The 12,057-nt window shown below is 47.5% G+C and overlaps 1 protein-coding gene and 1 pseudogene across 1 annotated transcript in view; one reads left to right on the top strand and one right to left on the bottom strand.

Moving 5' to 3' along the window:
• LOC140513827 (gamma-tubulin complex component 4-like) overlaps positions 1-9,529 on the bottom strand; it is a 28,708-nt pseudogene extending 19,179 nt beyond the window's left edge.
• A 140-nt stretch (positions 9,530-9,669) lies between these two features.
• LOC140513807 (uncharacterized) overlaps positions 9,670-12,057 on the top strand; it is a 66,509-nt gene continuing 64,121 nt past the window's right edge. The window contains 2 exon segments of the mRNA XM_072623804.1: positions 9,670-9,787; positions 10,599-11,042. Of these exon segments, the coding sequence (XP_072479905.1) occupies positions 10,700-11,042 (343 nt within the window). The 5' untranslated portion in view covers positions 9,670-9,787; positions 10,599-10,699.

The raw sequence follows: 12,057 nt of genomic DNA on the forward strand, positions 1-12,057 counted from the left end.
GGTTACCTCTATGTGGGACTGAGTCCTACCCTTCATTCAATTCTTTGGCCTAAATTATCTGGTTGGGCTTTTTAGCTGAAGAAGTGGCACTTATTTACTCTGTGTGTGTGTGTGTGTGTGTGTGTGTGTATGTGTATGCATAAGTACAAGTGTGTATGTGTAAGAGAGGCAGACAGACAGATCAGAGTTGGGGGGGAGAGAAAGAGAAGGGGGCAAGAGGGAGGGAGCCCATATACATTAGTATTGATATGTATTCTGCATCTGTGTGACATTTACAAAGGTCTCATTAAATATCTCTGGGGTTGGGAGTGCGTAGAAGGAGGGAAAGAGGACAGGAGTGTGTCACATGCAACCCAATTGTCTCACTGCAGATTTTTTTAAAATGCTGTGGATGAATTTGTAAAAATTATACTACTTTCAAGGCTGCTTCCTGTGATTGTTCTTATAACAACTCAAGAGAAAAGGACTCAGGGAGCCAGAGGGTACTTTTCACAACCCAACTTGACTAGGTAATCTACTCAGCACTTGCTGATCTCAGAGTTACTAGCTCAGATCCCAAAAGCCAACAGTCTCCCAGAATACTTGGAATCAATTTTTCCATGACAGTAATAATAGCAACAACCTAAGTAAAAAGTACATTTAACAAAGTTAGGTGAATGACTTAGGCATGGTGACCTCTTAATACTGAAGCATGACCTTGAGGAAAAAGCTCCTTGCTCCCATCAATGATCAACATGTATGATGCCTTTCCTTCTCAGGTCTAATTTCATGGTTCCCCCAAACACAACAGTTTGAAGAAATCTATGTGGTGCAAATCACTAAGCACACTGAATTACGTACATCATTAACCAGAATAAAAGAAGTGCTTACCTTCTGACTCTTAATCTGTTCAACAACAACCATCACTGAGGGAAAAAGAAGTTGGAACTACAAAGCAAAGCAAAAGTTAATTAATCTAATGTAATCTCTTACGTGTTCCAAATGTAAGAGAGGGAGTATAAACATAAGCTCTGGAAATGATGGCGTTTCTGAATGAAGATAGAGAGATCAACTCCAGCCAGAAGAGGCAAAAAAAGGGCCTACTCCTCTCAGCCTATCTTTAGCTAGAAACACCTATTTTGGAGGCTGGCAGGATAGTCAGTATAACATCAACATGGACAACTTTAGTACCAAATGTTAAGAGACGATTTATCTTCAGAATTCATGAAATAATGCTCATATAATAAAGCAGATTAAATGTACAAAATGTAAAATTTTAGATTCAAATTCCGAATCTGGAAGTAGGAGAGCTCTTCAAAATACTAGATTAGTCAAATATACCTAAAAGACTGAGAGAACAGACAAAAAGAACCCAAGATATTCCATTATCTACAAAGATACCTGGTCCAAGGAGTAATTGACATGTGATATGGAAAGGGGAGGGTCAGCAAGGAACTGCAATAAAAAACATAATTAGAAAAACACCATCTCAAAAAGTTTCTAACCTATGACCTAAGAACACTGGCTGGGGAGAGGGAGAGAACAGACCTTGTGGTAATGAGTGCTTTTAGGTTCCCACAGAAGATAGTGATACAGGGTCACTAAAGTGATACAGGTCACTAAAAACTGAAAGCAAAATGTTCACAGAATACCCTGGAACCTCTTACAGAGGCAAGAAGTTACTTTGATCATTAAATGAACAATACGGAGAGCTTATAGTGGTATATGCTCATTAAAGGCATTTTCCCAATTCTGAAACCCTAATTAAAGGAAGACAAGCTATGGTGGGGAGGGAGGACCGCATTTTCTTTCCAAGGATGTGGTCTAGTGAGGAAACTGGGGGACTCAGGGGCATTACTGCCTGCCTCTTTCTCCTCTTCTCTACCTCACCTCTTGCTCCAAGTCAAGCAGTGCTTGACGATATGGCTGCAGGATGGAGTCCAGACCTGTGCAGAAGGCCCGCAAATAAATTCCATGTAATCCACCCTGGCCTTGCTGGGACAGATGGTGATCCTGCGATTAAACAAAGGCTAATTAAATTAGCTCCAGGATTGGGACTTGCAGATCAAGTGCTGAACCTGGAGTCACAAAGACCTGAGTTCAAATGTGGCTTCAAAACACCTCCTAGCTGTGGAACCCTAGACATGTAAAACTTCCTCTGTCTGCCTCAGTTTCCTTTGTAAAATGAGGATACTAACAGCACCTACCTCCCAGAGCTGCTGTGAGGACCAAATGGTACATCTGTCAAGTGCTTTACAAAATCCTTTAAGTATTATTTAAATACTATCCTTTTTGTTGTTATTACGTCATTATTAGTTGTACTGCTGATGTTTGAATAGCTGTGTCAAATTAACCTCCGTAAGAAGAAACATACAACGGAGTGAGGGAAATAGTTTGCCCATTAACATTGTTGGACCACAGATTGACAACACCAAAGGTCCTTGGAGTTCATCCAGTCCAACTTTCTCACTTCAGAGATGAGGAAGAGGTTCAGAGAGGTTAAGTGATCTGTCCAAGGTCACAAGAGGTAGAACTGGGGACTGAGTCCAGATTTGGTGCAGTGTGGAGCACTGGTCCTAAGACAAAGGAAAACTGAACTCTAGTGCTGGTTCCAAGACCGATTAGGTGAACAGCCTGAAGCAAAGTCACCTCACTTCTCTGAGCCTGGGTTTACTTCTCTGTAAAATGGGAAAAATATATTTATACTCCCTACCTAAAAGGATGTTGCGAGGAAAGCATTTTGTAAATATTTATATCAGTGTGAGTCATAATTCCTATTCCCACCTTCCAAAACTGATGTCATGTTTATTTTAAGCCAGAACCTTCTTAACCCTTTGCCTTAAGGAAGAATAAAAACTTTGTGATGAAAAAAGAAAAAGGACAGAATTCCTCCTCTGTTGAAAAAAATCCATCTTCCTTGAGAACTATTGGATCTGCGGAACCCATATTTTTAACTCAAACTTGAGCAAAAGCCCAGCCAGAAGTCTAAATTTAAAACCAGCCTCCAACTCCCTTCTCTCTCTTTCTAATGTGTATAATGCCACTCATAGACAGATGTTCTTCTGAGACCAGAGAGGTTCTGTTACTTCCTCAAAGGTCACATAGGAAGTATGTGACAGAACCAGATCCCCACCCAGCACTCTTCACATCGTACGCTGCTGACTCTTATGCTGTAGAACAAAAACTCCCAGAACTTACAGGAAAAACAATTCAAATAACGACACATTTGTAAATAACCTTAGGGGAATTCCATCTTCCACAGGACTCTCTCTTTCATCCATCACATGGATCTGTTATGCTTCTAGGAAGCTAGGAGTTGAAATCACAGAGAGGCAAATTTATACTCAATGTCAGGAAAAAACTTCCTAACATCTACCAGGGGTGGGGAACCCGTGTCCTCAAGGCCACATGTGGTCCTCTAGGTCCTCAAAAGTGGCCCTTTGACTGAACCTAAACTTCACAGAACATATCTCCTTTGTTCTGTAAAACTTGGACTCAATCAACAGACTGTACCTGAGGACCTAGAAGGCCACATGTGGCCATGAGGCTGCAGGTTCTCCGCCCCTGACTTAGACCTATCCAAGCAGGGAATGGGTTACCTCAGGAAGTAATGAATTCTCTCCCTTTAGAAGTCTTCAAGGACTGCTTGTAGTAAGAGTTTGGGCTATTTAATTCTCAAATTCAGTGACTCTATAAATGTTCCTGTCATTAATATTATTCGTAACACTGTTACTAATGTTACTATTAATACTACCGATACTTGGCGCTCTTCTGAGCCCAAATGCAAGACGTATAAAAAACATCACCACTGTCCTCAAGGGCCGACCACCCACCTGCTGCTGCACATGGCCTGTATATCGTTCAATGAACTCTGTAAAGGGAATATAGTCCGTGCCAAGGCGGCAGAGTCGATTCAGGACGCTGGTTTCACTCGGATGGAGAAACGGAAAGTCCTGTGACACCTACAAAAGTGGTAACAACATTAAGGACACAGATGCCTCTGATTCATTTGACTCCCACCCTGAGGATACTCCAAATGCTTTACAATAATGACAGGATGTTTTTCTCCAAATGTTTTATGATGACATTTTTTTCTCCTCATTCTGCCTTTTGTGAGGTGTATTTATCAGAAGAGTTCTGTAAAATATAACTATTTGCACATTACTGGCATCTTTTTAAAGTGATTATAACAAATTCATCATAGACTATAAAAAACTGAGTTTTTTTTGTTCATGTAAATATCACTTAAAAAGAAAATGGTGTTTATTTTTTAAATGTAAAATTTCAATTAACAAGCATTTATTTTCTTTCTCTCCTTCTCTCTCATTAAAAAGAAAAAAAGAAAAACAAAACCCCTGTAATAAATGTGTATAGTTGGGCCAAACAAATTCTTGTACTGTCTAGGTCTAAAAAATGTCTCATTCTACATTTTGAATCCATCACCTGAATGGACTTTCATAATCTGGAAGGAGGTCAAGGAAGCTATGTAATAAGCAATTACCTTTTCCTTCCTAATCCCTTCAGCCTTGCCATCTCTAACATTCCACCAATGAATAAACACTTACCAAGCACCTTCTGTGTGCCCAGGACTGTGCTAGTTGTAGGGGATATGAAGAGGCACACCAACATATGCATATGAAAACTTAAAAAAAAAAAAACTACTCAAGAGACAATGCAAGGCAATTGTATGAAGAAATTAAACAAAAAAAGTAAGAGAATTCTCCTCTTCTCAAACCCTATCACTTCACTAAATACCAAAGATGAGAAAGTCTATAAATAAGACAACTTTCTAAGTTGCTAAATTTGGAAAGTTTAGGGAAAAAATCCACCCAAACCACAGGTTAAACACAAAAAAATTCAAAAAGAAGAGGAAGAACAGCGCCGACTCCTTCTCCTTGGCTGAGCTCTTCAATTTCACGACCACTTTCTGAGCACCTCTGGGACAGGCACGGTGAGCAACAGAGGAAAAATGCAGCTGCATCTGCTCTTAAGGAGTTTACATCATACTGAGCAATACAGATAAGTAAATACAAAATGTATAAAAAGTCATGGGGGAAGGGTATCAACAAATGGGAAATGGGAAGAGGCATCTTATCCTCTGAGCTGAAGCTTGAAGAGAGCGGGGTCCCAAGAGGCAAAATGAAAAAGGAAAGCCTTTTAGGCATAGGGCACAGCATGGGTAAAGGCATAGAGAGAGGAGATGGGGTGCTCTCTACTAAGAATAAATAGAACCCAGTACAGATGGAACATTTAGTATATAAAGGAAAGTAATATGTAACCCTAGTGTAAAAAAAAGCTGGAGCCAAACTGGGAAGGGCTTTAAGTGTCTCTGATCCCTTCCCCTCCTCCCCAAAAAAAGTCTGAATTTTTTTCCAGTGCCAAAAAATCACCATTGAAACTTCTTGAGCAGAGGAATGACAAGATCATACATATGCTTTAAGAACATTACTTTGGTAGCTCTGTGGAGGGTGGACTGAAGAAGAGGAGACCAGATGCAAGGAGAACAATTAGAAAGTTATTCCAATTTCAAGGCATACACTGGTGAATTTGCATTTGATTTTAGAGGCAACAGGGAGCCATTAAAGCTTCATGAGCAGAAGAGTAGCATGGTTAAACCTATTCTTTAAGGATATGACTTTGGCATAAAAAGAACAGACTGAAAAAAGGGAGGGAGTGCAAATCAGAGGTTACTACAATAGTCCAGGTGAAAGGTGATGAGGACCACAAGTAGGAAGGCTCCCATGAGAGGAGAGAAAAGAACGTAGGTGAGAATGTCATGGAGGCAGAAGAGGTATGACTTACCAACAGATTGATCCCTGGGGGACGAAAAGGCTAAAGGAAGAATGAAGGATGACTCAGAGTTTCAGTTGTTTAACGGATAGTTGGAGACGTGGCACCAGAGCTCAGGACTGAGATGAGGGCTATCTGCCAAGAGATAATAGTTGGTCCCACGGGAACAAGAGGTGAACACCGTAAAAGAGTAGAGGTAAAGGAGAAGAGGGTCCAGGACCCAGCACTGTGGTGCTCCCACCCAGGGACAGTGCTTACGGGAGGATATGGATGAAGATCCTGCAAAGAGACTGAGAAGGATGGGTAGAGCAGAGAGGAAGAGAAGTATGAAAGAACAATGTCATACAAATCCAGAGATGGGAAAGTCAGAAAGAGGAGGCAGAGAAGTCAAGAATGATGAGGACTGAGAAAAGACCACTGGAATTAATAATACAGAGATCACTGGTAACCTTATACACAGTAACTTTAGCCAAGTGGTGAGGACAGAAGCAAGGATGCAGGAGGTTGAAAAACATGTGGGAAATGAGAAAGTAGAAGCAATGAGTGCAGACAGCTTTTTCTAGAAGTTTAACAGAAAACAGCTGGCATGTTTATGGGGCATCATGGAAAGAGCCGGTGGACAGGGAGAGATTAGAAATTTGGGAGAGCAAAGAGATATCTGAAAGAGCAAGTTCCCAGAGGAGATAGGAGAGGAGGTGATCAAAGGTTTTAGTAGAATAGGGCTTCTTCATTTTTACTGTGTCATGGACTCCTTTGGCAGATCATGTCTGGTGAAGGCCAAAGACCCCTTTTTCAGAAAAGTTTGTAAATATGCAAAAATAAAAAGCATGAGATTGCCAAAAGAACTAATTATATTGAAAATGTTATCAAACTGTTAAAAAAAAAAAACCAAGTTCAAGGAATCTCTGAAGTAGAGGATTTGGCATTAGTGAAGAGAAGGGCCATGTCTTCTTCCTTGACTAATGCAAAGGAGAGGATAACACCGAGATGATTTGAAGTACATAACAGAGTATATTAGCAAGCACCCTAGCACACCCAGGATGGCCTGCTAGCACAGGTTCTTTGATCTGCTTTTAAAGGAAAGACTGCTCAAAAAGGGGTTAACAATCCTACTTTAATTACATTCACTAGTTCAGGGGAAAAGTCAGCACCCTGAACTTGGAGAAAATGCAAGCAGAGAAATTAGCACAAAGACATACAGAACTCCAACAGTCTGGGTAAAGCAATATTGCTGTACACTTTATGTACATCACTGGATTGAGGGAGCACAGCCATCGGAGCAGTCGGGGTGTGGGGCGGAGATGTGTGGGCTCCGAACATATGGCTACTCAGAATCTCCACCAGGAAATCAAAGAAATCCAAAGATCCTTCTTATGAGTGGACCCCCAAAGCAAATGCCTACTCCCAGAATATATAACAAAGACTTGGCATCTGATTGGCTGAGTGCTCAGGAGCTTGAAGGTGCCCCAGCACTTAATTAGAAACTCCCTGTAGCCAGGGCTCTATGTGTCTATTAATGGTCAAAGAAGATCTTCAAATTCCCTTAACATTCCACAGAGGAGAAGAGGAAGCTCATGATGAACAGTCCTGAACTTTGAGTGAAGTGTGAGTTGAGACCTGCTGTCTAGAGAGAGCAGGGAAGGGGTGGGAGACAAGTACAACAGAAGGTCAATCAGGGAAGAGAACTGGCAAGCAGAAGTGAAGGCCAAGTCAAGATTAAGTAATATCCATTTGTGGAAGACCTAATTAGCAGTGCTGGGACTTCCTCTAGCAGCATTCATTAGCATGCAAGTAGGAGCAGATAATCAATCAGCAAGTATTTATTAAGTTCTCATTATAGGCTTGGCATTGTGCTAGGCAAAGAAAAATCGTCCTTTTCCTCAAGGATCTAAGTATTCCACTGCGGAGATACGACATATTTGCAAGCAAGTCAATACAGAACGTACACAATACAATTTTTCAAGGGGAGAACTAGCAGCTGCGGGCGGGCGCCTCATGGAGGAGATGGCACCTAAGGGCCTCCAGGAAGAGGGCACAGCCTGTGACAGGCACAAGGAGGGGAAAGGGAATTGCATGGGCTCAGTTTGGCTGCAAGGGAGTGCGTCAAGGGTACTCATGTCTAATCGATCACTCCGGAGTTAGACTGTGAGGGTATACTCCATGCCCGGTGGAGAAGTCTGAGCCTAGAGCCCAGCCAGAGCTAGGAGAATGCTCCTTGGGCAGGGGAGGGAAATGGTCAGGTCCATGTTTTAGAAGGGAACCCCGGGGAGGATGCATTCAGGAGGCGGCTTGGGTGTGAGAGGCAGAGGGAGAAGGACAGGGAAGGCTGGATCTGGGCTGGGGGAGACGGAGCTTTGGACAGGAACCGGGAAGTCAGCAGGAGGAAAAGGAGATTCAGGGATGGAGAGGAGGGCTTTTTGGACACGTGGAGTTTGAATTTCTTATAAAACACCTGGTTTAAAATACCTAACGGGCAGGGTGTGAGGTGTCTATGCAGGGAAAGAGACTAAGGCTGCATATCCAGGCAGGATGCCATCCGCGTGGGGAAGATAACGAGGTCCCTGAGAAAGGAGAGGGCACAGGCACACCTGCATCCGGGGAGCTGAGGAGTGGTCACATACGTAGGCAAAAGTCGGGTGGGGGGAAATTAAGTATTACAAACTGAGAGAGGAGTGTCCGGGAGCTGGGGGCTGGGGGGGGCGTAAAACGTCAAATACTGAAGCGAGGACTTGCCAATAAAGAGACCATTAGTAACCTGAAGAGTCTAGTTTCGTTGAATGATGGGGTCAAGAGACAGACTGCAGAGGGTCAGGAACGAAGAGGGCGCAGCGCGGGCAGCTTCTCCCAGCAGGGGGTCCAAGGGAGAAGAGGCTCGTAGGAGGGGCTGCACGGTCAGAGCCTCTGGAGGGGGGCTCGGGTCAAAGGGCAGCCTGAGCCTGGCAGGGGACCCCTGCTGTGAGGCGGCCAAGGCGGGGGCGGACCTCGGACCTCGGAGAAGTCTGACCCGCCTGCTTCATTTCTTAATTCTTACAGACCGGGCTGGTTACCGTAAAACACAGCGCAGGGTCCGCAATCACCTTGGACCGTCTTGGGGTTCCTAGGCAGACGCTGCAGCTGCTTGCCCTTTCCTTCTCTAGCTTATTTTACAGATGAGGAAACTGAGGCAGGCAGGGTGAAGTGACACAATTCTCCCTCGGCCATTCATTCTCTTCAGCCCTCTCGCGCAGACCTCGGTCGTGGCCCCGCCCCTCTACCCCAGCCCGCGCCAGAGCCCCGGGAGCCGACCCCCTCCCGCCCTTTTCCAGGCTCCGCCCCCTCATTAGCGGCTCCCAGGCCAAGCCCCGCCCCCCGCTCCTCCACCGCAGGCCCCGCAGTCCGTCCACGCTCCCTACTCCCAGGGTCCCGCCCCTCTGACCGCCTTACCCCGCCCCCCCCAGGTCCCGCCCCGGCCCTAAACACTGGCACTCTTAACTCCGCCCCTTGCTTTCCCCGTCAGGTGGAGTTCCAATTAGCGCTCCCTTCAGGGTGGGCCGTACCTGGAGGCCGCTCCGCTTGTTCCAGGTGAAGATGGCACCCGGGTACCCGCTCAAAGCCAACAGCAGCTCGTGGATCATCCCCACGGCGGGCAGCGGGCCGCTGAGGCAGCGTCCGCCGGCGCGAGCTCCCCCGGCCGTCGGGGGAGGAGCGCTGCTCCAGCCGCTGTGCGCAAGGCCCGCTGGGAAGTGTAGTTCCGGCCGAATCAACTAGCCGGGAAAGACAGTTCCTTCGAGGAAGAGAAAAAGGCACCGGCCAGCGCGAGGGCTTCCTTTTCCCTGCCAATGGAAGCCCGGAAGCGTTCACGTAGCTTGGTCGGAGCGACCACGTTCGCTTCTAGTCCACCGAGCTCTCTGGGAGACGTAGTCCAGGCAGCGGCCTTGGCGCACGCGCCCTAAGGTCCTCGGTGTCTCCCGCGCGGACTTCCGGTTTGGGAGCTGGTCTGGGAGGCTGGAGAGCCGGGCCGGGGCCGGAGCGGGAGCGGGTGAGGCCCTCCGGGAGGCGGGGACCGGACTCGGTTCGGGGGGAGCGGTGGGAGGGGGCGGGGGTGGAGAGGAGCGGACAGATGGAGGAGGCAGGCCGGGACAGGGGTGCCTGGGGCTCCCCTCAGCCCAATCAGTGACCGTCTGGAAAGGACGGGACGACGCCAAGAGTGACCCGGCCGGAGGGAGCCGAGACAAAGAGACCGAAGCCCGGGCGCCCTGTCCTTTCCCGAACCCCGATCTCCCTCCCTCCGCCAGGCTCCGGGACACCCCAGGTCCTCTCCGCAGGGTCTTGTCCCCCGTGTAGAAGCGCTCCCCCGTCGGCTGTCACCCCCAGCTCACGGTGACCCCCAGGGCCCACCCGGCCCTCCCCTGTCGTGCCCGTTACGGGCCGGGACCCCGAGGTTCCCCAAACTAGAGGAAAACAAAGACCACACGTTCCTGCATCGATTGTTGCCTGGGGAGGTGGTGAAAGTGGAGCGGAGGGGGCGGGGCAGGCGCGGAGGGCTCTGGGAAGGGCTCGGATCGGGCGGGGGGCGGGCCGTGAGGGCCCCCTGCTGGGTGCTGGGTGCTGGGCCGCTGGCCCCTCCCGCCGCCTGGCAGCCGTTAGGATCCAGACCCCCCGGTGCTGTGGAGGTGCGGTCAGTACACGCGGTTCGCTGCTTCAGGCCGCAGAGGCAGCTTTGGGGCAGCCCCGCTCCCGTCCCTAACCCTGGCTTCTGCTCCCAGTCCAGCTGGTTCCTTCAGGCTGGCCCTGGGACGGCCTTGGATGAATGGGCGCCCCCTGTGACCCTCCCATTCCTCTCTGCCCAGGGAGAAGCTCCTCCCGCAGGTCCCCAAAGACAGAGAGGAGGCCGGGGGAAGCCCCGGCTGCCACACCTCCGTCTGATGTCAGACTGCCTCCTCTGTGAACGATGGCCAAGTCCGCTCTGAGAGGCGATGTGGGGAACTCGGAGACCTTCCGACAGCGGTTCCGGAGATTCCACTACCAGGAGGTGGCTGGGCCCCGGGAAGCTTTCAGCCAGCTCTGGGAGCTGTGCTGTAGGTGGTTACGGCCAGAGGTTCGGACCAAGGAGCAAATCCTGGAGACCCTGGTGCTGGAGCAATTCCTGACCGTCCTGCCTGGGGAGAGTCAGCCCTGGGTACAGGAGCATCGTCCAGAGAGCGGAGAGGAAGCCGTGACCCTGGTAGAAGATTTGGAGAGAGAACCCAAGAGGCCGGAGTGCCCGGGGAGGAGCGGGGGATTCCGAAAGCAGGGTGAGGGACCACACGACAGGAGAAGTGGGGGTACAACAGGGCCCTTTGGCTCTCTGTACGATGGGTATTATTTCTGCCACGGAAACCAGTGGGTGACCGTTTGGCTGATCCTCCATCTACTATGCCAAAATGTTTCAGCAGTTTCTTGTACCGGGAATAAAAGGAGGGCATTGTTTTGAACTTCTTTACCAAATGTAGCATCTTGATCTCCCCTTTCTCAAGCTCTTTGCTGCCTGGGGAGTGGGATGTGTGGTTCTGCCCCTGTGGGATGATCTCCTTTGATTTCAAGTATTTATCCTTGGAAACCCACCCTAACCTAGCTTTTCATTGAGAACTAACGGGTATTCTGTCTAGGTCGCTGTCCCTGTGAAAGGGCAGGAAGTTCGAGCAGAGAAGGTGACACCTCTAAGATCACCTCTGCAGTTACCAAGTGTTCAGCAGGAAGCAGGGGAGTCCCAGCCCAAGGCTGTGGCCAAGAAAGAATGGGCAAGTTGCCCAGAACTAAGGCCCCAGGAACAACTTAACCTAAAAGAGAAGCTCAGACCTCATCAAAGGACTGGTAAGAATACAGGTTCATTTAGGGAAAAGAGGGAGACACTTTAGGTTAGAGAGCTGACAATGAATGAGTGGGGCACTCTCAGGAGACTTTGGGATGTTTTAGAATGAAGTAGCCATTAGGGATCGCCAGAAGTTCACCCTCTGCCTCCTTGAATTACCACACTTAACCTACTCACCTCAGTGATCTTTTTTTTTTTTTTTTATAAATTACCCTAAATGTTTTCAAAGGCATTTTTTGCAGAATTTAGCAACTTATTTTCTTTTGTTTCATCTATGTAAAAATAGTATTAATTCACCTTTATCAATATATAATCCTTTTCTGTTTTTTAGGATTTTTTAGGGTTTTTAGGGTTTTCCCCTCCAAGTTGAATTTTTCCTCAAGGTTTCCATTTCCCTGAATCTTTATTTTTGCTACTTTTCTCTGGAACCACCAGTTCCAGTGTTCCACATCTAGTTT

Source organism: Notamacropus eugenii, chromosome 7 (genome assembly GCF_028372415.1).
Source record: "Notamacropus eugenii isolate mMacEug1 chromosome 7, mMacEug1.pri_v2, whole genome shotgun sequence".
Classification (NCBI taxonomy): Eukaryota; Metazoa; Chordata; class Mammalia; order Diprotodontia; family Macropodidae; genus Notamacropus; species Notamacropus eugenii.